This window comes from Trachemys scripta, chromosome 6 (genome assembly GCF_013100865.1).
Source record: "Trachemys scripta elegans isolate TJP31775 chromosome 6, CAS_Tse_1.0, whole genome shotgun sequence".
Taxonomy (NCBI): domain Eukaryota; kingdom Metazoa; phylum Chordata; order Testudines; family Emydidae; genus Trachemys; species Trachemys scripta.
This window is the reverse complement of record NC_048303.1, coordinates 61392796-61420286: the sequence shown is the minus strand read 5'-3', so window position 1 is coordinate 61420286 and position 27491 is coordinate 61392796. Positions and strand designations below refer to the sequence as shown.

The 27491-nt window shown below is 41.4% G+C and overlaps 1 protein-coding gene across 18 annotated transcripts in view; it reads right to left on the bottom strand.

Moving 5' to 3' along the window:
* Positions 1-27491, bottom strand: part of PPIP5K2 (diphosphoinositol pentakisphosphate kinase 2) — a 90128-nt gene that overhangs the window by 36875 nt on the left and 25762 nt on the right. For all 18 annotated transcript variants that reach the window (XR_004646167.1, XR_004646168.1, XR_004646169.1 and 15 more), the window contains 11 exons: positions 25323-25484; positions 21248-21369; positions 15457-15558; positions 14802-14888; positions 13282-13357; positions 13078-13187; positions 10977-11062; positions 10136-10261; positions 9901-10022; positions 8465-8647; positions 1164-1305 (listed from right to left, as the gene is read on the bottom strand). Coding sequence is in view for 15 of the 18 variants with exons in the window: in XM_034773947.1 (XP_034629838.1) it covers positions 1164-1305; positions 8465-8647; positions 9901-10022; positions 10136-10261; positions 10977-11062; positions 13078-13187; positions 13282-13357; positions 14802-14888; positions 15457-15558; positions 21248-21369; positions 25323-25484 (1318 nt within the window). In the remaining 3 variants the exon portion in view is untranslated. The remainder of the gene's footprint in view (positions 1-1163; positions 1306-8464; positions 8648-9900; positions 10023-10135; positions 10262-10976; positions 11063-13077; positions 13188-13281; positions 13358-14801; positions 14889-15456; positions 15559-21247; positions 21370-25322; positions 25485-27491) is intronic.

Genomic DNA, 27491 nt, shown 5'->3' with positions numbered 1-27491 from the left:
CGTTGTATTGGGGTAGAGGTGTACTACAAAGATACTTGAAATCATTATCTGAAGGGCTCAAAAAAGGGGGAATAGTTATGTGTATGGGTACTTTTGAACTCTCAGTTTTCACTGCTACTAGCATGGAACTCTTACATGGTAACTAAGACAGCAGCATGTCTGCTCTAGCCCCAGCTCCCTTTTCCAAGTACATCGTTAGGTCTTCAGACAGAATTGTAGCATGATAAATCATATACAGTGTGGTTTTAAGAAGTACTCAGGGACTTCTTTAAAATTTTAGATTAAAATATTTTTTTCTGGGGATGTGTCCCCTATTTCCCATCCACTCCTTTACATATCCCAAGTGCAGAAGATAGGAATATGGGGATCCAGGAGACTGACAGGAGCCAGGGCAGATGCCCCAAATTGCAGACAAGAGGTTTGGATGGGGAAAAGGATCAATAATGGTAGAACATCAATTCTAGCTATCAGTACAAGTCCTACAGAGATAAAATGCAATTTAAAAAAAATGAAGTTGTTTTAATACTACACAATTTATAGAACATTTCTATTCATCATGGCCCTTTTTTAGTGTAGAGCAAACTAAAGCTTTAATGAAGATACTAACATTCAAAGGAAATCTTCACTTAAATTACATTTAGAGCAGCCTACCCTCTTTGTAAACTTATGGTTTTGCAGCATATTTGAGTATCAAAGGGGTAGCCGTGTTAGTCTGGATCTGTAAAAGCAGCAATGAGTCCTGTGGCACCGCTAGACTAATAGACGCATTGGAGCATGAGCTTTCGTGGGTGAATACCCACTTCTTCGGATGCATGTAGTGGAAATTTCCAGAGGCAGGTATAAATATGCAAGCAAGAGTGAGTCAGGCTAGAGATAACGAGGTTAGTTCAATCAGGGAGGATGCCGCCCTCTTCTAGCAGTTGAGGTGTGAAACTGCTTTTGTAGTTGGCTAGCCATTCACAGTCTTTGTTTAATCCTGAGCTGATGGTGTCAAATTTGCAGATGAACTGAAGCTCAGCAGTATGAATGTATCATTAGCAAAAATCTGTGAGACAGTGAAGCTAACGAGGAAAGGGTGCCTGCCTTCTGCATATCCATTAAAGTTAGGGGTCTCAAATGGACAGAAGTCAAATTAAACACACATTTTAAAATATTTCAGTTACCCGCGGACTTGGGATCTTCCATTCGCTGCCTGATTTGAGAAGTCAAACTCTGGATCAAGGAATAAACCTTGTCACATGTTCTCACAGGATTTCTGATCACCTTCATTGATTTCATCAGAGAGATGCTTCCAGATGGAGTAAGCTGCAGTATGAGATAAAACAGAAATATTGGTTATAGATTCATAGATTCATAGATTATAGGACTGGAAGGGACCTCGAGAGGTCATCGAGTCGTCCCCTGCCCGCATGGCAGGACCAAATACTGTCTAGACCATCCCTGATAGACATTTATCTAACCTACTCTTAAATATCTCCAGAGATGGAGATTCCACAACCTCCCTAGGCAATTTATTCCAGTGTTTAACCACCCTGACAGTTAGGAACTTTTTCCTAATGTCCAACCTAGACCTCCCTTGCTGCAGTTTAAACCCATTGTTTCTGGTTCTATCCTTAGAGGCTAAGGTGAACAAGTTCTCTCCCTCCTCCTTATGACACCCTTTTAGATACCTGAAAACTGCTATCATGTCCCCTCTCAGTCTTCTCTTTTCCAAACTAAACAAACCCAGTTCTTTCAGCCTTCCTTCATAGGTCATGTTCTCAAGACCTTTAATCATTCTTGTTGCTCTTCTTTGGACCCTTTCCAATTTCTCGACATCTTTTTTAAAATGCGGCGCGCAGAACTGGACACAATACTCCAGCTGAGGCCTAACCAGAGCAGAGTAGAGCGGAAGAATGACTTCTCGTGTCTTGCTCACAACACACCTGTTAATGCATCCCAGAATCATGTTTGCTTTTTTTGCAACAGCATCACACTGTTGACTCATATTTAGCTTGTGGTCCACTATAACCCCTAGATCCCTTTCTGCCGTACTCCTTCCTAGACAGTCTTTTCCCATTCTGTATGTGTGAAATTGATTTTTCCTTCCTAAGTGGAGCACTTTGCATTTGTCTTTGTTAAACTTCATCCTGTTTACCTCAGCCCATTTCTCCAATTTGTCCAGATCATTTTGAATTATGACCCTGTCCTCCAAAGTAGTTGCAATCCCTCCCAGTTTGGTATCATCCGCAAACTTAATAAGCGTACTTTCTATGCCAATATCTAAGTCGTTGATGAAGATATTGAACAGAGCCGGTCCCAAAACAGACCCCTGCGGAACCCCACTCGTTACGCCTTTCCAGCAGGATTGGGAACCATTAATAACAACTCTCTGAGTACGGTTATATCTAAATACACCTGTACCCCGATATAACGCTGTCCTTGGGAGCCAAAAAAATCTTACTGCGTTATAGGTGAAACAGCGTTACATTGAACTTGCTTTGATCCGCCGGAGTGCGCAGCCCCGCCCCCCCGGAGCACCACTTTACGGCGTTATATCTGAATTCATGTTATATCGGGTTACATTATATCGGGGTAGAGGTGTATCTAGGAAATCCTAATGGGATGCATTAACAAAACCAACCCCTCCACATCTCTCAACTCTCAGATTTCCAGACTCAACATATGCATAAAAGTACAAAGTCCACGACTTCCTTAAAGTCAGAATTAACACACTTTGATATAAATCAAGAGCAGAAAGCTTAACCCAAATGTCAAAAGCTAAGGCTGTATGAGATACTTAGAGGGTAAACTATTCTGTATGGAATACCACAGCGATGTCAGGAATAGAATTAAACTTCCCCACTTATGTTAATTATTTTATTCTGAAAAGTGAGAAAGTTCACAACTTTGTGCACATTTAATAATTTATTGTACTTTGTTTTTAATAACAAAGATTTTTTAAAAAGCTTTGTCAAGAGAAATCCAAATGGTACACTGTGGCTAAATGCTCCTAATACATCATAAAAGGAAACTTTACAGAACAAAACTTAATTGGAGGGAGCAGGTACATTTGGATTCTAACAATAACTGATTTTTTTTTTTAAAAATCAATACATGGCTGCTCCTGCACAGACATTTTATTTCTTTCAGGATAGAACATAAAAAAGTTACTAGCAGGAACCAACAGTAAATCCTCCAGAACTGAACCAATCGTTTAACTTCAGGAGCCAAGCATGATCACCATTAAGTAAGCCAGTAATGCTATATAAGACACTGGAGTATTGCTGAATGGCTGTTGATTTAACTTCACTTTTTAGAAAGGTGAAGTGCAGGGTAAGAGAGTGGTCAATCATAATATTTAAACATGTAATTTCACATTTTAGGAGACCTGCAGAACCTTTTCCCTTTTTTCAGACAGAAATCCAGCTCCCTGTTCAGATCTTTCCCCCACATAAGCAGAGAGCAGGCCTAGAAGTAGCAACAGCATCTGGAGGAAGCACATACTGCCTTACAATAGCTTATTAGGTACTACAAACAGCAGTAATCTAATTGCAATGAGGATAAGAAGGTAGGGGAAGCGGATCCCCTCTGCTCTCACACTCCAAACTTTTGGAGCAAATGTGGGAAGCCAGGAGATGAAACACTCTCCTCCAATTAACAAGAGAACATGGGCATGTGGTGGCAAGGCAGGAGTACCTGTGCTCTCAAAGAATCTGAGACAGCCTGGAGGTCAGAGGGATAAGTAACCCCTCCCCAAAAAAGGTAGGAACAGATGGGTGCAGGACAGAAAAGTACTTAGTGGAACACCTACTCAGTACTGAACTACCCAGTGGAGGGTTGGATATAAGGATATATAATATGATGGTGTTTGCCCTGAATCTCTCATTCAGAATGGGTCAGGCTCAATCTCCTCCTCACCCGGCAGTTCACTATTCTTCTCTCTTTATGCTCTCTGAATACCCGCTCTTTCTGGCCCTCTGTCACTCTATTTGCCACCATGAAAGAAAGGACAAAGTGATGCCTCTGTGGTGCCGCACCAAGAATGTTTAGCACTCATGCTCGAGATAAAATAATCCCTGGACTCCATGAGAAATTTTAAGGATGGAGGAGAAAAATCCCATTGAGGTCATTGGCAGTACTACTCAAGCATGTGCACGTGATAACACAATGAGCAAAAAAGTTTCCTTACCAGAATGCTCGATTCTTGGGGTAATGAACCTATATGTGCTTCCAGCTTCCCCTTTCTTCCCCATAACCTATGAGGGAGCTACTGCTGTTACAGAAAACATCTACCTCTACCTACTCTGTTGACATTAGGCACTCTGTGCCCCCTCTTTATGACATAGTAATTCAGCAAGGGCAGGTCTTTGGAGAAACAAAAATTGGAGGGACAAGACATGTGGGGTTCTGAAAATAGCTAAAATTAAAACAGACACCATCAACTTAAAATTCAAAAACGAAAAGTCAGTCGTATACCATGATTCTTATCTAAAAGAGCAAAGTTCAGTAGTTGTTGCTGCACTTCAAACTAGACTGAATTAACATTACATCAAAACACTCAAATGCCATCTAATTACTCAATTTTCAAATAGAACTGTTGAACTTAATGTTAATGTGACACTGTATGGATTATGTGAGACACTTAATATTATTACCAATATTATAAAATTGCAAGGAATCTTACCAGATATGTTGTGTAAGGAATCAGTGAAAATGTTATGTTTTCACAAGTACGATAATCTTGTTTATATGTTTGTATCATCTTTGTATCATGAATTACAAATATGTGTTGATATATCTGTATTTCAAACTTGTGCTGTGCTTCTGGGTGACACCCCCAGACAGACTGGCATCAGCACTAACCAGCCTGCTTGTTGGCCTATCCAAGGCAATCAGCTATACAATTAACCCATTGAAAGGCAACAGCTACACCTTATGAAAGTCAGCAAGACATGTAGGGGCATGCCTGTGGACAGAGAACTCTAAGATTTTTCCATGTCATGTGCTGTAAAGTTTGTGTTTGGGACAAAGGAAGTACAGGCCACATGCGAAGGATATAAAAAGGCAGAGGCATCATCTCCATTTTGTCTTCAATCCTACTTCTTACCTCTGCAGCAACTTCTCTACAAACTGAAGCTTTGAACAAACGACTGAATGAACCATCTGAGCTTTGGATGTGTTCCAGAGGGACTTTCAAGCCAGCAAACTCACCAATATTGCTACAAGCCCAATATATGGGCTCTGAAGTCTTATATATGTATTTGATTGCTTGACCATTCAACAGCCCTCTTCTTGTTCTTTTCTTCTTTTATAATAAACCTTTAGTTTTAGATACTAAAGGACTGGCTGGCAGCTAGGGTTGCCAACTTTGTTTGAAGCTATTCCAGGAGATTCCCCCCCCCCCCCGAACATGGCAATATCGTTTTCTTAAAATATCCTATTAAAATCTCCCAGATTGCTTTCAATAGTCACCAGGAGACCGATGCCAATTCTGCGAGACTCCAGGCCAATCCTGGAGGGTTGGCAACCCTACTGGCAGCATAATATTTTTGGGTAAGAGTCAAACTAATATTGATCTGGCAATGTGGCTGGTCCCTTGGGGTCAGAAGAACATTTTGTATAGTGAGCAGAGTTTCAAATAATTTCTTACTGTATGGGACTTATCTGCTGATTGGGAGCCAGAGAACAGGAATGCAATAAAGGGGGCTGTGTGATTTCTTTTTTCAGCTTTTTGATAACCAATGTGGGGGATCAGAAGCACAGTTTGTGACTGGTTGGTGAGTCTAACTTCAGTTTTAACCACCAGTTTTGGGAGAATTTGCTCTCCTTTTTGAAGCTTGCCCTGAAGTTGGCATTTTCAGTGAGGGCTACCCCAGGCACCCTGGATCACAGCTAACATATACAATAGTGACAGAAATATGTAGACCAGGGGTTCTCAAAATTCATTACACGGCAACCCCCTTCTGACAACAAAAATGACTAGAAGACCCCAGGAAGGTGACTGAAGCCTGAGCTCTCCCGCTCTGGGGGGTTCCAAAGCTTGAGGATTTCTGCCCTCGGTGGTGGAGCTTGGACTTTGGCGTCAGCCCTGAGCCCCAGCAAGTTTAACGACAGCTCTGTTGACCCCATTAAAAAGGGGTTGCAACCCACTTTGGGGTCCCGACCCACAGTTTGAGAACCACTTAGTAGACTAATCTCCCACTGCTTTGATCTCTATGCCTCATATCTAATGGCAGCCCCGACTTCAATATTATTCTGAACATTAGCAAGTTTCCATTTGTTTCTCTAGACAACAGTGAAGATAGTTCTTGGTAAACATGCTTATCTAATCATGATGAAATATTCTTAGTGTGTAGAACCAGGAGTGATCACTTCCTTTTAATTTGTACAACCTGATGTAACCTGCATTACAGTACAATGTCTTAGTATAGTAATGGAACATTTCTTTTATCTTCACTGGTTAGAAAGTAACAGCTTAGATATAGCGCACTTTAGAATTCCCAGGACCAGAATAGTGTTCTGTAAAAAAATCAGTAATGGCATACCTTTATAACAGATATATAGTAGCTTTTTGAACGCACATTGTCACCTCAATATTACTACTAAAGAAGCAGAGTACAAATGGTTACACACAAAGGCAGTATAGTGTGGAACAGGTTGAAATCTTGCTTATGGAACAATAAGGAAGGTTTGCTGTTTTGTTCCCCAAACACGTGTTCACAATCATACCCAAAAGTGTATCTGTTCCTGTTGTGGGACTAATATAGCTCTATGTGACAAAGTATTAGATGACTGACCATCAACTTCCCACACAGCCACTGCTATTTGCCAGTCTCTTTCTTCGCACAAGACGTTAGCAACAAGTATACAAGATAGTTTCTAAAATCAATGGGATAAAAACTAGGTCTGTCAAATGATTTTAAAAAATGCAATGAATCACGAGATTAAAAAAAATAGTCATGATTAATCGCAGTTTTAATAACACTGTTAGCACTGTAAAAAAATAGTATTTTTCAATTCACCTCATATAAGTACTGTAGTGCAATCTCTATTGTGAAAGTGCAATTTACAAATGAAGAATTTTTTTTTATACCTAACTGCACTCAAAACCATAATAATGTAAAACTTTAGAGCCTACAAGTAGAAGTATGAAGGGGCATATGAATGTTTAGCATACCTGGCACACAAATACCTTGCAACTCTGGCTACAACAGTGCCATGCAAATGCCTGTTCTCACTTTCAGGTGACACTGTAAATGAGAAGCGGGCAGCAGTATCTCCCATACATGTAAACAAACTTGTTTGTCTTAGCAATTGGCTAAATGAGAAGTAGGACTCAGTGGACTGCTTTAAGGTGAACTGAAATACTATTTCTTTTGTTTATCTTTTTCTACAGTGCAAATATTTGTAATAAAAATAATAATATAAAGTGAGAACTGTACACTTTGTATTCTGTGTTATTGAAATCAATATATTTGAAAATGTAGAAAAACATCCAAAATATTTATAATAAATTTAAATTGCTATTGTAGTATTGTTTAACAATGCGTTTAAAACTGTGATTAATTGCAACTATATTTTTTAATCTAGTTAATTTGTTTTGCGTTAATCACTAAAGTTAACTGCGATTAATTAACAACCCTAATAAAAACTAATTACTTTTAACCAAATATTAGGATCAAGACAAAATTTTATTTATTTTGCTTCATAGAAAACTAATCCTGGTAACTGTCTTGTAGGAAGATAAGCCTACATTGAGCCCAAGTGAACTCTGGTCTTAAACTGAGTTTGATATTAGCAAGAGCAATAGGCCCAAAGTATATGACTAAACAGAATTAAATTATGAAAAAGAAGCATTGTTTGTGTTAAATTTGTAGTGACCGTTGAAACCACAGTGTTATTTTATTTCAGATTTGGGCTGAGGTAACCATGTTTTCTTTAGTCTGATTAATTGGGCACCAGGTGCAATAAATAATTGGTTATATATGGTTTGTTTACAAAGAAATACTTAGTCCTGAATTTGGGAAGAAATATGGCAAAAGAAGGAAAGAAGATAACTTTGAAAAGGGAGACCAACCATTAAGTTTGTTTACACCATGCAAAAGCGTAGGGTACAGACCTAAAATGGCCTTCTCTGGCTTTAGCTAAGGTCTTATAACCAGCAATGACATCACTTGTTTATTATAGTGTATAAAAAGGCAAGGATTTTAGGGATTTCTTTGTCAGAGCTTTTCCTAACCCTTCTGGAGTCATGCCAGGATGGGAAGGTATCTCCCAAGCAAGATCCTGTTGTGAATATTTGACCAATGTGTGTAACTGTATGGTTGCTAGGATATAAAACGTGTATATGCTTGTATTGGTATTTTGGATATAACCAACAGTAAGTGGACCTTGAACTAATAAAGGAATGCTTGTGTGAAAACTGAGTTGTGGTAAACTTAATAAACTTATGTTGGAAATAATTTCTCTAATATCTTCTAACCTTTTCATAGTCTTCAGGCATAAATTCTCTATCCCTCTGGAGTATTTCATGGAGCCTTGCTTTAACACGATGCTGGCAGCTGCTTAAAGAGTCACTGTCACTGTCCAACAGACCATTCATATTAGCACTTTTCACCATCTGGACAAGAATAGGAGTGAGCTCTCCTTCTAAAGCCAGTAATCCCTGGAAAGAACAATACAGTTATTCAGAAATGAACAAAGATAAAAATGTAGTAATGCATCTATTTCTAAACCAAGATGTTAATGTAAACTCTACATTATATTGTTCAAATAACTTGCCAGTGTCTCAAATGTTGTGATTACCAAAATTCACTCACTCAATGAAAGCTTTATGTAACAGCTTACTGTATGTGCGCTCTCACATAAGTTTAGGATACCTGATATATCCCTCTTCTTGGAGAGGGGAATAAACAATCGAACTTCTGCTACAAGGGGAATGAGTGGAAAACTTAAGCAGGTACAGAGCTCCTGGGCTGTGATCAGAGGGCTGTGAAGTTTGTCTGATATGAAGACAGGTAAAGTATTGTGAAAGTTTGGTCAAAAAAGCTTATAATTCTACATGGAAGTTCTGAAGATTGCATTTTTCACAGATTGTGTCTAAAAGTTCACATTGTTCAGGGCTATGGAACAGTTTTTTTTAAATTTTACATCAGCACCCTAGAATTTTTACAGCACAACAAAATTACTATATGCATAATTGAACAGCATAATGATTAAGAGCATTTCTTTTGTCAGTTCGCCACCATATCTCACCAGTTAGTAATTATTTTGAGATCAACTAAATGTTAAGATGTTTCTGCTCTAACAATCTTACAAAAGGATATTACTGTAGTAAAAATGTTTATACCATCTTGTAATATCTTATATTAAAAAGAAAATGAAATTATGTTATATGGATTTTACATCTCTGGTGGTATCAAAGCACAAAAGCAATCCAGTCCTCTATGTGTAATTTGCTGTCAACTGCATGTCACCTATCTAAAGTGAACTTGAGACCTCAGTTCAGTTCCTAAAAGATGTCTATTTCACCCATCATGCCCACAATTTGTCATAGTTTGTTGGAACTTTTAGATAAATAATTAAATGGACATGGAGACTAAAATATCCTTTTCACCCTCAAAAGTGGTCTATTGGAAAGGACTGATGCACACTGCTGCGGCTACATAAATAAAAACTTGTACTGCAGCTTCCCATGCTGTACGTCTTCTGATGCTTGGAAGGCTTCAAATGCAAGAGATGTCAATTTGGATCTCCTTTCATGAGCACTAAATGCACTCTAACAAAAAGAAAAGTTGAATTTTTTTTACATAGGCTGCAATAAAACTCTGCATTTCCCCTAACTTGCTAGAGAACACAGACAAGATTCTTGTTGAGACGTTCAGGTTTCTTTGTTGAAAATACAATTTCACACAGTACCTTTGCAAAAGCTGCTGCAGTCATCTGAACTCGTCCCTCATCAGAAGCATAGATTTTCAGATCATGTCGATAAGTACTATGTAATCTAAGCAAACCACATCCAGGAAATCCAGCATAATCTCCTACCAAACAAACAGATATTCTTCTTCAGAGACTCTTTGTATATGTGTGCATGTATTTTATTTTTACGTATATTTAAAAGACTAATTTATACCATATAGTACAAGAAAATTACCTTGTCCACCTGGGTACATGCATCTGAAAGCTCTCCCTAGCTCCTCTGCCTGGACCCTGCCTGCAGGGGTCAGTTCTCCTCCCCATTTCAGAACCAGAAGTAGGGATGGTTCATCTCTTCTGTTATCTAATTATATGCAGACAGATCACTTAAAATAGTGTACCAACAAATGCAAATGTTTATTTAATGACTATTAAAGAATTATCATTAAATTAATATTAAAGTGATACTGGAAGTGATACCTCGAGGTTTATGTGCTTCAGGAAAGTGACTTCAGCGTTTGAGTCTCTTGTTATTCTAATAGAGAAATACCCATCTAGTTCATTGAAAGCTAACACTTAACTCTGAAGATACCCATAGTTTAGGTACTTTTAAAACAACTGAAACTTGTATTACAGTGAAAACAAAGTAAGTGAAAATAAGCACAAAACTAATCAGCAGTCAGGAAATTCACAGGTATTGGATTTTAAATATCTAGGCGTTATTCCTTTCATACAAAAAAGGCTAAAACATACAATAAGAGTACTAGGAGATGTACGGAAAACCTAATTTTTTCTAGAGGACATCATCTTTGGTGAACAGTTTATAAAATTTATTCCCTCCATATTTTTGTTACCTAGGAAGCAATATTAAAATGCAAAGTATATCTTAACCTTACTAATAGAAACTCAGCAGCTTAGAAATTGCTAATCACAGTATATCATCACAAAACAAAATGTTGCTGAATACTTGGCTAGAATACAAGTCCTTGTTTTATTTAAAACCACATTAAACAATTACCCCCCTACTTATGTTAAGTTCTACATACTATGTAAGAGAGTATGTATTGGTTATACTATACCTTCTTCTTCACTAGAAGTTTTCTGGCAGCCATGAGGGAGATAGGTTAACTGGACTTTGCGATTTATGCCAGAAAAATGCCCATACCTAAAGTGAGGGGAAAAATAAACTGACAGATTTTCCAATATATATTCAATACTATCATACCCCTCTATCAATTAGGGACATCATAATTCTTTGAATCTTACTAACCTGCCCATTTTTGCTGATTTGTCAAATTAAATAAAATATTGAATGAATACTTAAATGGTCATCACCATGTAGCAGCTGCTATATTAAATACTGTCCACTGCTTCTTTTCATCACATTGCCCAAGAAACTTCATGTCTCTCTCACCAGAAATAAACATTCCCATCCATCCACACTCTCCAGCTGCATGATTAATTTCTTCCACTTTCGTACCATACATGCTTATGGCTATCAGTATCCAGATCTGATCTGTCACATACTGATAGCCACTATTTGTTATCCAATGAAGCCCCAAAATGGGATTCATAACACTTCCAAGTGTAACAAGCTTTTATCACAATATATTATAGGGCAAGTTAACGATCTAGAAACAATTATTACTATCTAGTTAATATTTAATATCAATTTCAGCACTAACTGTTAGTTGGACACTGCCATACCTTAAATACATAATGAGATACTAAAAATTATTTAAAGTTTAAAATGAGTTTTCGTACTATGTGTGGGTTACTGAGAACAAGATCTTTCATTCAATTACAACAACTCTTTTTTTGAACTCTCTGTAATACAGGGAGTATTCACACCACAAATTACCATTTGTATTACAGTAGTGCCTACACATGCCAACTGAGGTTAGGACTCTATTGTGTAAGACACTGTACAAACACATAACAAGAGTCAGACACTGCCCCCAAAAGATTATACCGTATATATTCGTTCATAAGCCGAATTTTTTTTAGTAAAAAAGGGAAGCTCCAGAGACGGGGAGGGGAGGGTCGGCTTATGAACATGTATAGAGAGGAAGAGGTGGGACACAGCCCCTCCCGCCAACAGAGGGAGCAAGGAGACGCAGCACAGCCAGCAAAGACAGAAGGGAAGAGGCAGGGCCAGAGTCTCTCCACTTCTGTCCACGCTGCTCTTCCCCCAGCCTCCAAAGCAGCTGCAGCTCCAGGGCTGGCAGGCTGCAGCCGTGCCGCTCGGCCCCACCCCCCAGAGCAGGTTGTGGCCGCACCGCCCAGGCATCGGAGCACGCTGCGGTCACGCCACCCGGCCCAGCCCGCTGGAACATGCTGCGGCTGCGCCGCCTGGTCTGGCCCGCCAGAGCAGGCTGCGGCCATGCTACCCAGCTTGCCGGAGCAGCTCCAACCAGGTCAGAGACATCCTCCACTGGCCCTCCCCAGATAAGATGGGAAGGGATGGGATGGGGAGAGTGTGGGGGTCCCGAGCTAGAGGTGGGGCCATGTGGGGGGTGGTCACAGAGGTTACTCCCCTGACTCCCAGCCTCTCCCCCGCAAAAAATTTCCCCACCAGTTGCTGTCCCGGCCCATCAGGGTAAGCAGCTGGCGCGCCGGGACACTTTGTTTACTTAGGTTTAACTCCATGCCTGTGGACGCTCGAGGTAAACAAACATCTCGGACCACCAGCGGCTTATCCTGATGGCCCGGGAGCCAAAGTTATGGCCCGGGACCCCTGAATTATAGGGTTGGCTTATGAACGGGTTATAAAAAATTTCCGTTTTTACTTATCCATCTTGCGGGGGGGTGGGGTGGGGGATCAGCTTATAAACGAACTGACTTATGATCAAGTATATACGGTAATTTATATAGACAACATGGATAACAGGATAAGGCAAAGGAAGTATTTTCCCCCATCAGACAGATGAGGAACAGGTTAGATTAAGTGATTTGTACAAGGTCACACAAGAAGTAAAACCAGACCTCCTCACTACCAGTGCAATGTCTTAATCACAAAACCATCCTTCCTCTTAATGTATTCAAATATTCAGATTAGTATTGTTATACATTATATTGTCAGTTGATAAATTAACGTAAGGGAATTAGTTTTGAAAGCTAATGAAATCAAAACAACAGTTATGCCAGTTCGGGTGTGAGGATTAAAAATTAGATCCTTACATCTCCAAAACAGTCTTCAGCTGCTCAAGTTTTGCTTTGCTTTCTTCAATTTCAGAGTCATTGTTTTGCCCAAGTTCTAGTAAGAGCTGTCTTGCTATATCAAGCACCTCCTAAAAAAACAAAAACGAAACCACTATATATAACAAGGAATTCTATTATTCATCAATTATAGAACCAAGAAAAAGAAAATCAAGATAGACTTGCCTGTAACTGTTTTGGTTTCTTCAGTTTTAGTTTTCCTGACTTATATCCATCACATTTTTCGAAGAGATCAAAAAATCTTTAGGAGAAAACATACAGATTAAAAGGATATCTAATAAATAGGATAGCTAATACACTTTAAGGCAACAGGAAGATTTTCAATTAAAGCAAAATGAAGAGCTGGGACTAACCTCCCTCATCAATCCCCAATTTGAACACCGCAGAATAATGAGAAAGTTTGTTCTGATATGAACCTCTCTGTTCTATGAGGTCTCATCCCACTAGCACATGCCTTAAACACAACTGCAAAATAAGAAAGCTTTTTCTGTTAGCTTACTAAGACTGAAAAAATACAGGTACTACACAAAAGATATGAAGAATCCTGAGTAAACAGACATATCTCTTCAAAATTTAACAAAAAACCCAATACAACATTATTAGTTATAAAATACTAAACATATGGCTCTGCAGACTTACAGCAAATCTTTCACTTAAAATCTGAGCACAGAATCTAGCCCTCAAATGATATTTTTACTACTGTAACACCTAATCATAGATTAAGGTCCCACTGTGTTAGGTACTGTACAAATGCATAACAAAGAGGGTCCCTTAGCCTCCCAAAATGCTTACACTTCAAGTATAAGGCAGGAGAAAAAAGGTATCAAGAAACAACTCGGTAAGCAATAGTTTATGAAGGCCTTAAAAGCAGAGACTAGTAGTTTGCAATTGATGCAATGGCAAAGGGAGAGCCAGAAAAAGAGCAGAAATTAAGGGGAGATGCAGTCAAAGCAATGAGCCAGGAAAATGATCTTTGCAGCAGCAGTAGACAAACTGCATTGTCAAGGCTGGAGAGGAGATTACAGTTGCTGGAGATGTGAGATGATTGAGGCCTGGGCAAGTGAATTAGCTATGTAGATAGAGATGAAGGGATGCACCTTAGAGATGTTATGCAGGAAGAAGTATTAAGATTTAAATGTTGTTTGTGCTTATGCATGTGCAATTCCCACTGAATTGAACCCGCATATCCAAGGCAAGAATTTTGCCTTAAATACCAAACTTAATTTGTCTCTACACTTATGGCAGTGCGTAACAAACAAACACTGCATTCCCAGCTAGTATAGGGATACATAGCAGTGCAAATGGTGAGGCACTGCTTAGGCTAGTAGAATGCCCGACATACCCGAACTCTAGGGTATATATCCTACTTGGCTCTCTACTCACCCATGCCGTGCATCCCACATCTACAATACTATTTCTAGCAGTGCAGTGTCCCACTGCTGGAGCTTTTCACCACTGCAATGAAAGACTCCAGAAATAGGGAAAGGTTCTGGTAGGGTGGAGGCAGCAGGAAGAAAGGCTCCAGTAATGAGCCTTTCCCCATTGAAGCCTTCCACTGCTAGGTGTACCTACACACTGCACTGAATGTGGATGCAGCCTGCCTCTCACTGCAGTGGGTAGCTCATGTACCCTACACGCTACTGCACGTGTAAATAAGGTTTGTCTTTACCCAAATTCAGACTTACTTCTGATGTTTAACTTCCATTTTCATTTTTTGTTTTGGTGTACGGTCCCCATGACGTATTACAGCTATAACACATCTCAACTCCATCCTGAAATTTTAAAAAAGTCAAGTTACATTTCCCAGTTCTATACACCACTCATGGTTTTTATATTATTAAATGTGTGAGTCAGACAGACAATTATTTAGTCGACAAAAACATACTTGACTAAGTATTGAAATGATTGTAGGATATGCAAGAACATAGTTATCTGAAAATGATGCAAGAATGTAATTTACTATAAATACTGGTTTTAAAACTTAGCTAACTACAGAATATCTATTTTAAATAGTTTTTGAAACAAATCCTTTTTGAGGTTTATTTAGTAAAAGAGCATGTTTATGAAAAATGTGTGTTAAATTGACACTAGAATATTGATTAGCAATAAAGCAAGCTATTTTTAGAACAGACTGCACTTGAAAATCTGCTGTTCTATACTCAGCTTGACTAAGGATAAAAAACTTCGATTGCTGGAACATCAATTGCAATTCACTTCTTGTTTTCATCACACAAAACAAGTGTTCTTAGCTGAAGCTGATATACCTTGGGAGAAGAGAAAATTCACAGAAAGGTTATGTAAGGACTTTGCACAATTCAGCTAAAGATACTTTTCCCTTACATTGTTCCAGATGTGGTTGGCACAATAGGGATATCTTCAGCTTCCAAAGGTATTGACCATGGGATTTGAAATTGTGGAGCAAGTTCTCGCATTATGATATTTCTAAATGGGGAAAAACAAAAATTTATGACTAAATTAAAATGCTGAAATACTGTATATATTATTTATTTAAATGAAATATTCTGTTTTCGTCAACAACAGTTTATTAGACAAACACTGAGCACTGGATGGGCACTTACAGATGTATTTTTATTTTTCAAATATTTAAGTACTATTATGTTGAACTACTGAAGTCTGGTCACAATAGCTAGAATAGTTAGAAGACAATCTAACATTATCTGTAAAATGTAGGTATAATAAGTTCTTTTAAGAGCTTCCTGTGATCTACTCTAGTAAGTGTCACGTTAAAATACACCAATTTGAATATATCACTGTTCATACAGGTTTTAATCTGGAGAACTTTAAAGGATGGTGTAATGTATCTTAGGGTATGTCTACACTACGGGATTAATCCGAATTTACAGAATTCGAATTTTGGAAACAGGTTGTATAAAGTCCAATGTATGCGGCCACACTAAGCACATTAATTCGGCGGTGTGCATCCATGTACTGGGGCTAGCACTGATTTCTGGAGCGTTGCATTGTGGGTAGTTATCCCATAGATATCCCATAGTTCCCGCAGTCTCCCCCGCCCATTGGAATTCTGGGTTGAGATCCCAGTGCCTGATGGTGCAAAAAACATTGTCGCAGGTAGTTCTGGGTACAGCCTCACTCCTCCCTCCATGAAAGCAACTGCAGACAACCGTTTCGCGCCTTTTTTCCTGGGTGAACACTGCAGACGCCATACCACGGCAAGCATGGAGCCCGCTCAGCTCAAGACAGCAGTCATGAACATTGTAAACACCTCGCGCATTATCGTGCAGTTTATGCTGAGCCAGGACCAGAAAAATGAGGCAAGGAGGAGGCGGCAACGGCAGCGCAGCGACAAGAGTGATGAGGACATGGACATGGACACAGAATTCTCTCAAACTGCAGGCCCCGGCGCTTTGGAGACCATGTTGTTGATGGGGCAGGTTCTATCCGTGGAACGCCGATTCTGGGCTCGGGAAACAAGCACAGACTGGTGGGACCGCATAGTGTTGCAGGTGTGGGATGATTCCCAGTGGCTGCGAAACTTTCGCATGCGTAAGGGCACTTTCATGGAACTTTGTGACTTGCTTTCCCCTGCCCTGAAGCGCCAGAATACCAAGATGAGAGCAGCCCTTACAGTTGAGAAGTGAATGGCGATAGCCCTGTGGAAGCTTGCAATGCCAGACAGCTACCGGTCAGTCAGGAATCAATTTGGAGTGGGCAAATCTACTCTGGGGGCTGCTGTCATGCAAGTAGCCAAAGCAATCACTGAGCTGCTGCTACCAAAGGTAGTGACTCTGGGAAATGTGCAGGTCATAGTGGATGGCTTTGCTGCAATGGGATTCCCTAACTGTGGTGGGGCGATAGATGGAACCCATATCGCTATCTTGGCACCAGAGCACCAGGGTACCCAGTACATAAACTGCAAGGGGTACTTTTCCATGGTGCTGCAAGCACTGGTGGATCACAAGGGACCTTTCACCAACATCAACGTGGACTGGCCGGGAAGGGTTCATGACGCTCGCGTCTTCAGGAACACTACTCTGTTTAAACGACTGCAGCAAGGGACTTATTTCCCGGACCAGAAAATAACCGTTGGGGATGTTGAAATGCCTATAGTTATCCTTCGGGACCCAGCCTACCCCTTAATGCCATGGCTCATGAAACCATATATAGGCAGCCTGGACAGTAGTCAGGAGCTGTTTAACTACAGGGTGAGCAAGTGCCGAATGGTGGTAGAATGTGCATTTGGCCGTTTAAAAGGTCGCTGGCGCATGTTACTGACTTGCTCAGACCTCAGCCAAACCAATATCACCATTGTTATTGCTGCTTGCTGTGTGCTCCACAATCTCTGTGAAAGTAAGGGGGAGACCTTTATGGCGGGGTGGGAGGCTGAGGCAAATCGCCTGGCTGCTGATTACGCGCAGCCAGACACCAGGGTGATTAGAAGAGCACACCAGGAAGCGCGACGCGTCAGAGAAGCTTTGAAAACCAGTTTCATGACTGGCCGGGCTACCGTCTGAAAATTCTGTTTGTTTCTCCTTGATGAAAACCCGCCCCCCTTTATTGACTCATTCTCTGTAAGCAACCCACCCTCCCCCTTTGATCACAGCTTGCTTTCAAAGGAAATAAAGTCATTATCATTTAAAAATCATGTATTCTTTATTAATTGATAATAAAAAGAGGGAGAGAACTGACAAGGTAGCCCGGGTGGGGTTTGGGAGGAGGATCGGAGGGAAGGAAAAGGCCACTAAAAAAAGGTTAAAATAATGACAGCCTTTTGCTTGGGCTGTCCACTGGAGTGGAATGGGAGGGTGCACGGAGCCTCTCCCCTGCGTTCTTACACGTCTGGGTGAGGAGGCTATGGAACATGGTGAGGGGGGAGGGTGGTTATACAGGGGCTGCAGCGGCAGTCTGCGATCCTGCTGCCATTCCTGAAGCTCCACCAGATGCCGGAGCATGTCTGTTTGCTCACGCAGCAGCCCCAGCATTGCATCCTGCCTCTTTTCATCTTCCTGCCGCCACCTCTCATCTTGAGCTTCTCTCCTCTCCTCACTTTGGTCCCTCCTGTCCTCACGTTGGTCCCTCCTGTCCTCACGTTCACTGGCATCTTTCCTGTACTTTGATACCATGTGCTTCCACTCATTCAGATGAGCTCTTTCATTGTGGGTAGATTCCATGATTTCCTCGAACATTTCGTCTCGCGTCCTCTTTTTCTGACACCTTATCTGAGATAGCCTTCGGGACGGAGGAGGGAAGCTTGAAAAATTTGCAGCTGTTGGAGGGAGGGAGGGGAAAAAGGGAGAGAAGTATTTAAAAAGATGCATTTTACAGAACAATGCTTATACTCTTTCACGGTGAACAACACTATTCACATTACATAGCACATGTGATTTCTGTGCAAGGTCGCATTTCGCATCTTAATATTGAGTGCCTGTGGCTTTGCTGTTAGAGATCACAGATGCAGGTCCGGGCAACAGAATTTGGCTTGCATGCGGCCATGGTAAGCCATTGTCTTTCGCCTTCTGCGCACTCCTTCCCACATACCAAACAAAGCCCGTTGAGTGCTGTGGTTTTCCTGTTAACCTGCAGCAGCAGAAAACAACCTAACCCCCCAACCCCCAATCCAATTCTCTGGGATGATTGCTTTATCCCTCCCCCCACCGCGTGGCTGGTATCAGGGAAGATCCCTGCTAGCCACACGTGAAAAGCTCAGCACCAATCCCACCCCCGGCGCTTGGCTTACTACAGGGAAGGATTTCTTTTCAGCCACAGGCAAACAGCCCAGTAGGAAGGGCCACCTCTGTCCCCTTAATTAAATTCCTGTATTTCAACCAGGTTACCATGAATATCACTCTCCTGAGGATTACACAGCGAGATAAAGAACGGATGTTGCTTGAATGCCAGCAAACACCGGGACCATACGCTGCCAGGCTTTGTCATGCAATGATTCCAGATTACTTGCTACTAGCATGGCGTGGTCAAGTGTCCTACCATAGAGGACGGAATAAGGCTGCACTGTCCAGAAACCTTGTGGAAAGGCTTTTGGAGTACCTCCAGGAGAGCTTCATGGAGATGTCCCTGGAGGATTTCCGCTCCATTCCCAGACACGTTAACAGACTTTTCCAGTAGCTGTACTGGCCGCGAATGTATTCCAAGTCCTCAGGGCAAATTAATCATTAAAAAACGCTTGCTTTTAAACCATGTTTTATATTTTAAAAGGAAAACTCACCTGAGGTCCCTTCCATGGGGTCATGGTCTTGGATACTGCCTTGGGAGGGTACTTCACTCAGGCTGAGAAAAAGATCCTGGCTGTTGGGGAAAACGGAGTGCTGTGTGCTCTCCGCAAGCTCGTCGTCCTCCTCCTCCTCTTCCCCATCCGCAGAATCCTCAGGTATGGCTGAAATTACCCCCGCCTCGGAATCCACGGTCAGAGGTGGGGTAGTGGTGGCTGCCCCCACTAGAATTGCATGCAGCTCAGCATAGAAGCAGCATGTCTGTGGCTCTGACCCGGAGCAACCGTTTGCCTCCTTTGTTTTTTGATAGGCTTGTCTGAGCTTCTTAACTTTCACGCAGCACTGATCTGAATCCCTATTGTGGCCTCTCTCCATCATGCCCTTGGGAGATTTTTTCAAAAGTTTTGGCATTTCGTCTTTTCGAACTTAGTTCGGCTAGCACTGAATCCTCTACCCATATAGCGATCAGATCCAGTACCTCCCGTACGGTCCATGCTGGTGCTCTTTTTCAATTATCGGACTACATGGGTACCTGTGCTCTCCACGCTGGGCAAACAGGAAATAAAATTCAAAAGTTCACAGGGCTTTTCCTGTCTACCTGGCCAGTGCATCCGAGTTCAGATTGCTGTCCAGAGCGGTCACAATGGTGCACTGTGGGTTAGCTCCCGGAGGTCAATACTGTCGAATTGCGGTCACACTAACCCTAATTCAAAATGGCAGTATCGATTTCAGCACTACTCCCCTAGTCGGGGAGGAGTACAGAAACCGATTTTAAGAGCCCTTTCGAAATAAATGGCTTCGTTGTGTGGACGGGTGCAGGGCTAATTCGATTTAACGCTGATAAATTCGAATTAAACTCATAGTGTAGACCAGGCCTTAGATACTTAACTCAATCTATGAACAATGATTCCTAGACTTCCCAAACTTAGTGCAAGTCTGCTGTTGATTTAGCTCTGCTATAACAATGCTACTTTTAATATAAGGAAAAAATGTAGATGAAAGCTCTTTGCAACATGATAGGAATCTAGACTAAGTTGACTGCGTAAAACTGGAGAAGTGCACTTGAATCTTCAGAATTCCTGCCACTAAATCTAAGCAACAAGACTGTTATTATCTAACGGGAATTATTTCCCTCCTTTCAGCTCAGGTGATTCAGTGTAATATGGTCTTTTTGCACTACACCACTAGTATAATCTTGTTGTAAAGACAGTTTAACTGGCCAACACAGAATCACCCTAGTTTATGGGTGACAAATCAGTGGCATGGTAGCAGAGAAAAGGGGGCATGGTTGAAGGAAGGGAAGGCACAGTCAGGATCCTTCTATATCACACCAATCCTGGTCTAAATTTTCAGCCCTTTGGGCTGTTGTAGCCAATATGAATTACAGCAGTCTGATGACTGCCTCAACACAATGTGGGCAACAACAGCCAGGCCCAAAGCCGCACCCGGACAAGGGCAGTGCAAAGCTGTGCTTTCAACCAATCTCTGTACAGCACACCTTAACTTGCACTTTTTATCTGGGTTAGTTAATCCGTTAAACAAATTTAACAAGTTAGCATATTTCTTTATTTTTCTGTTTAACAAAGATGTTCTCAGATTGATTTTGAATTCTGCAATAGTCACTTTTCTAAGGCATAGGGGAATGAACATGAAAATAAAAAAAATAAACAAACTTTTATAAATTTATTTTTGATTTCTAGTTATTCTAGATGATGCTTGCTTTAAAAGCAAAGGCTTTTCCTGCTTTAAAGAAAAAACTATCCAGAAGATTCCTTGAACTTGTTTCAACCCTCGAGTAAAAGGAGCCCTAAAAAAAAATGCTTAAGACAGAAATACTTTGGAAACTGGATGAAAACTTCCATAGCAAAGAAATGATTGCATGAACATATAAACCAATCATATAATATCAATTAATGAATTCTTACCCAAGTATCTTCGCACAATCATCATAGTATTTCATGGAGTTCTTCACAAAACTGAAGCCATTGACGTCACAGACATAGGATTGTCCATTAGCACGCAACAAGTCAAAGCCACAAACTGTTTGCTGTTAAGAATAAATAGTGAAAAGCACAGTTTCCATTTCAGTCAAGGGTCTCGTGTTTCCAGACCTGCATGTTAAGTATGGTTCTGATCTGAAAAGGCAACACAAAAATGGCATTGTGGGTTCTATATTTATTGTTCTTCAGTGACTCCATATTAAATTTGTTCAGTTTATACACAATGTTTTCCTAATTACTTGCCTTACATCCCAACCTGAGTTCTTAACTTCTCACACATCACTAGCAACATGAATTCTGCATGCCAAATTCTGCTTTCCGTTACACTTGTGCATCCACATTATCTTCAGAACTCCCACTGTCCATAGAATTTGGACTGCAGAATCCTCTTTTCTGGTAGTGGTAAGAGTTAAGGAGAGAGAGAGAAACACATACACACACCATCTTCTTATCTCTCAGAATTACCAAAAAATATGCTATTTATAAACTTGATGCACTAATGCCATTTTAACAGTCACTTTTCAGATTATTATTATTTGTTATTTGTATTACTATAGGAGCCCTAGTCATGGACCAGGAACCACTGTGCTAGGTTCTTTACAAACACAGAACAAAAGACAGTTCCTAACCCAAAGATAGTGTGAGAGTAGAACCACATGCCTGAAACTGGTGGGAATGTACTGAACATGGCTCAGCTGTGCCTCCACTAGTCACCACTAGTGCTATCACAGCTACACTGTTGTTATACTTGTGCTAGCTTACTGAGAGCTAGCCTGAGTATGCGTACATGAGGAGGGGAAATCACATCCTAGCTCAAAGTGTAGATGTAAGCCTTAAATAGTTATTAGTAAAGACATTTTGCTCCTTTCCCAGATTATTTCAAATTAGTTTTCAAATACAAAAACTATACATTTTATTTGGGACGCTTGGTTCTGACATCACTGAGGACTTTACAGCTTAATATATTCTAGCACTGGGACCAGTGCTGGCACCAGTTAGGAGTCACACCTATGTGATTAGTGATGCAGTTGCAGTTAAAGGCCCATTGTTCCCAACAAAACATATATTTAAGATTATGCAAGCTGAATGCAAACAGATTTGTTTAATACAAAAAAAAAATCAGCCTTTACAAATTAAACTGAGTGAATGTAAGCTAGCATGCACACATGCAAAACAGGAGAGAAAAATATGCATGTCGCATTAATCTACAGTTGTATATTTTATGTATGAGTTTTCTGAATTCAGATCTCTCTATTTGTCCACAATGGCAGTAGTAGGCATCTTTCAGTCTCGAGAGACCATGGGAATCCAACCCTGAGAGGTAAAAAATGTACTCTGTTTTATGGCAGCCGCGGCGGTGGTTGAAGAGACATATTCGAGAGAGAATCTCTGCTGCATCTGTCACATTTAAAGGTGATGTTTCGACCCTTTGGGCTCTGCCTTCTGCAAGCTCTTCTCCTCTGCCAAGCTGGACTGCTTCCCCTCATAACTCAGGAGACCTTTGTTTAGCTCTTGTTTCCAAAAGCTGCGGTCTTGAGTGTGATCTTTCCAGTTGTCCACATCCATGTCCATTTCTTTGAGGTCTCACTTGCACACATATTTGAAACACAATTTTGGGTGTCCTTTGGGTCTTTTTCCAGATGCCAATTAGCTGTAGACTATGTCCTTTGGGATGCGCCCATCATTCATTCAGCACACATGCCCAAGCCAGCAGAGGCATCTCTGGTTGAGCAGCGTTTGCATGCTGGGTATGCTAGCCCGCTTGAGCACCTCAGTGTTGGTGACTCTGTCCTTCCAGGAGATGCCAAAGGTTTGATGAAGGCAATGCATACGAAAGTTGTTGAGCCTCTTTTCCTGATGAGAGTATAAGGTCAACATCTCGCTCCCATAAAAAAGTGTGCTGATAACACATGCACAATACATACAGATCTTTGTGTGTTCTGTCAGTTTGTTGTTTTGCCATACCCTCTTTCTTTAGTCTAGACATTGTGGCGGCTTTTCCAATGTGGATGTTGAGTTCCATTTCAAGTGAAAGGTTGACTGCAATAGTGGACCCCAGGTATGTGAACTTGTTTACCACTTCAAGTTCATAGTTGTTGATCTTCATGGAGGGTGCTTTCTCGACTCCTTGGCACATTATGTTCATTCTTTTTAGACTTATGGTAAGCCCAAGTCTTGGCAGGCTTTGGAAAAACCATTTGTAAGGTTTTGGAGATTGACTTCTGTGTGGGCTGTCATTGCTGCGTCATCAGCAAAGAGGAGGTGTTGGATAAGGGCCTCTCAAGTCTTGGTTTTAGACCTGAGTCTTGCAAGATTGAACAGCTTCGCATCAGATCTTGAGTGCAAGTAGATTCCCTTAGTTAAGGAACCAAAAGCGTGTTTCAGTAGCAAGGAGAAGACCCACCTCAAACAGAGTTGGGGCAAGTACACAACCTTGCTTAACTCTGTTATGCATCTGGAAAGCCTCAGAAACTGAGTTGTTGTACTGAAATGTGCCATATGTGTTTTCATGGAAAGATCAAATCATGCTTGAGAGCTTGGGGGGGGGGCGGGGCATCCAATCTTTTCTAGAAGCGTAAATAGTCTACTTCTACTGACAAGGTCAAAAGCCTTTGTGAGATCGACAAAGGCTGCTGTGACAAAGTTCCTCCTTGGTGGGTTCTGCGCTTTCTGGCAGATTTGCTCGCCTCAGAGGTTTTTGTCAGTCCTCAGTTTGGCTCCTTTTGTTAGTGGCACAAACCTTCCGTTCACAAAGCTAACCTCATCACTGGCCAGCATGGAGAAAAGGAGGAGAACAATCCCCTGCAGTCTCTGCTGGCCCACCTAATGGGTCGGGGGACAGGCCAGAGACCTTCCCCTCTGGTGGGACCCACAGTCTAGACCAACTTCTCTTATATCAAATAGGGGATTGAGAGAATGGGGGAACCCGGGCCCGCCCTCTACTCCAGGTTCCAGCCCAGGGCCCAGTGGATTGCAGCTGTCTTTAGTGTCTCCTGTAACAGCTGCGTGACAGCTACAACTCCCTGGAGCTACTTCCCCATGGCCTCTTCCCAACACCTTCTTCGTCCTCACCACTGGACCTGCCTTCTGATGTCTGATAACGCTTGTACTTCTCAGTCTTCCAGCAGTACGCCTACTCACTCTCAACTTCTTGCGCGCCTCTTGCTCCCAGCTCCTTGCACGCCCCTCACTGACTGCAGTGAGGTCCTTTTTAAACCAGGTGCCCTGATTAGCCTGCCTGTCTTAATGGATTCTAGCAGCTTCTTAATTGGCTCCAAGTGTCCTAATTAGCATGTCTGCCTTAACTGGTTCCAGCAAGTTTCTGATTGTTCTGGAACCGCCCCTGTTACCTTACCCAGGGCAAAGGGACCTGCTTAATCTGAGGCTAATATATCTGCCTTCTATCACTCTCTTGTAGCCATCTGGCCTGATCCTGTCACACTATGTAAACGGGCATTTTTTGTTCTCTTTTTTGTTTGTTTTGTTTGTAGTTGTCTCAGCGATAGTAGACCTTTCAGCTGTGAAGCCGCACTGTGATTCAGGACAGATTTTGTCTGCAATGGTCTGCAAGTCTATTCAGGACAACTATTCAGGCTTTTCCCATAATGCTAAGAAGGGAAATGCCACGATAGTTGTTACAGTCACTCCTGTCACCCTTGTTTTTATAGAGAGTGATGATGTTGGCGTCTCATTTCTTGTGGTACTTTGCCCTATTTCCAGCACAGGCAGAGCAACTCATGAAGACATTGCAGTAGAATAGGTTTTCCATGTTGCATACCTCTGACAGTATGCAATAAGAATATTAAAAAACTAATTATTTAAAAACAGGAGAAGTCCACCAGAATAAAAAAATAAAAAAGAAAATGTGAGTGTAACTTTTTTTCCATCCCAGGAGATCTATAACAATAATACCTCTGTTTATGAGCACTGACTAACAGAATTTTCACATAGTAAACAATTAGTACTACACATTTTATCAGCTAGTAAGTGGTCTGTTTACCTTAAATGCAAGGCACACTTTCCAAGCAATCAACTTCTCTCTTGCATTCAGGATGACTGGATATCTCACTTCTTTTCCTTCACTGTCTCGTTCTACCTTGCCATCCAAAGCTGGGGACTTCCTAGCTTCAGCATGTGCATAGTCTGGACCTACTGTGTACACCTTTATTTAAAAATTAGAAGTTATTAACTTAGCTACACTGAGTTTATGTCAAGTTCAGATCATGTAGCGGCATACACATGTTCAAAAACATTACGGGGGCTTGTCTACACAGAAAATTACTGTGTGGCCACCCACAGGCCAACCTTCAATCTAGAGGACACCAGCAGGTGTAAGTGTTCCCTTATACCTTAATCACACCCTTAACCACAGTTCCCTGTGTGTTCTAAGGGTGCAGGTTTCCGCAGAACCCAGTTTGAAGCTATTAATAGCATCCTGTCATATAGACTCTGCAAATTAGATGGTAATGCTCTTAACCAATGATGAGGTAGCTTCTAGGCTCCCTCTTTGCTTTGTTCTCACAGGACATCCAGCCTGATGCATTGTCAGTGACAAATAAAGCAGGAAGGAAGATGGCTAGAGCACTAGTAGTGGAGGTCTTGTGCCAAGGCTAAAAAAAAATATTTATGCTACAACTGATCAAACTCATATGCTGTGGCAGTACAGGAAGCAAGGAATAAGTTCTCTTCCTCCACCATAGGACCTGCAAAGTCTCAGACAGCAGATTTTTTTTTTTTTTTTGGAGTGGTAAAAATGTCTGGTTTTACCAAACTATTTCAGTTTGGGAGCTAGTCCAAATACCTCCTGTTGTGAGGAAATTGCTTGATTTTTTTTGCAGACAAAATTGATCAAATTAGGGATGCTTCTGTGGTGGCAGAATCTGGTCTTGAGAGAACAAGGGCCTCGTCTTCTCTTCTAGAATTTCAGCCACTAATACTTGCTGAGGTACTGAGAGAACTTCATACCTGAACCTGTATTTTGAATGTATATCCTTCCTGGGCGATAAGGCCAATGGAAAAGTACTGGGTCTTTTACTTTTGGAGTCTGTTAATACCTCAGAGCTGGCAGGCTGCCTATTACTTTAAAGGAAGCTGTAGTGTGGCATTTACTGAAGAAGTCATCGCTTGACACTAACAATCTAACTAATTATTGACCAGTATCACATCTTTCCCAGGAGAAGGTTGTGGTGAGACAACTCTCACCGTATCTAGAGGTCTTTGACCTCCTAGGCCCTTGTCACACTACGTAGAGGCGTGGCTTTGGCACAGACTGCAGTGGTCAATAATCTCCTCCTGGATGAAGATCATTTGTCTATACAGGCACTACTACTTCTATCAGCTGCCCGTGATACCAGTGATCATAGGCAGGTGTTACTTGTCAGGACTACTCTGTCTTCAATAGCTTTGTTCTTTTCTCTCCAAGATGTCAATAGGTAGTTGTGGGCAATTGCTCCTCTTTCCAAAGAATTCTCAGGTATGGCTCCTGCAGGATGCCTTTCTGTCACCTGTCCTGTTCACTGTGTATATGAGGTTGTTAGAAAGCATGATGCGTGGTGTTTGCAACTTGCTGATGACACCCAACTAACTGTACATCTCCATCACATCTGATGTGATTCAGTAGCTCAGCCAGTGTCTAACTGAGATTAAGAAATGGATGAGGGTGAGCAGAGTTGGGGAAGCAATTGGATGAGATGGTGGAGGTAACATCAGTCCCTCTGATTGCTGGAATACATCCATTAGTTATGAGAGTTTGCAGCTTAGGGTTAATTTTAGAACCCCAGCTTCTGTTTGGTTGTATTACGACACAGGCCGCCTTTTACCATCTGTGTTTGGCTAGGAGGCTCTGACTCAGGCTTTCATAACCTCAAGATTAGCTACTGCAATGTGTTCTATATGAGGCTACACCTTAAAAACATTTGAAGAGTGACAATGGTGAACAATGCAGCAGCTTGCTTACCAAGCAAGGCATCTAACTGGGAGTATACAACATCAGTACTCTGGGATCTGCACTGCACCGTCTTCCTACTGGTCTCCAGGTGGACCTATTGGTTATGACCCATAAAGTTCTATCTAGCCTGGGAGCAGGCCTACCCGAAAGATTGCCTCTCCACATGCCATACCGTCACAGTTGTGGGCAGCCAACGTATCCAAGCAGGATCTCCCCCTCATT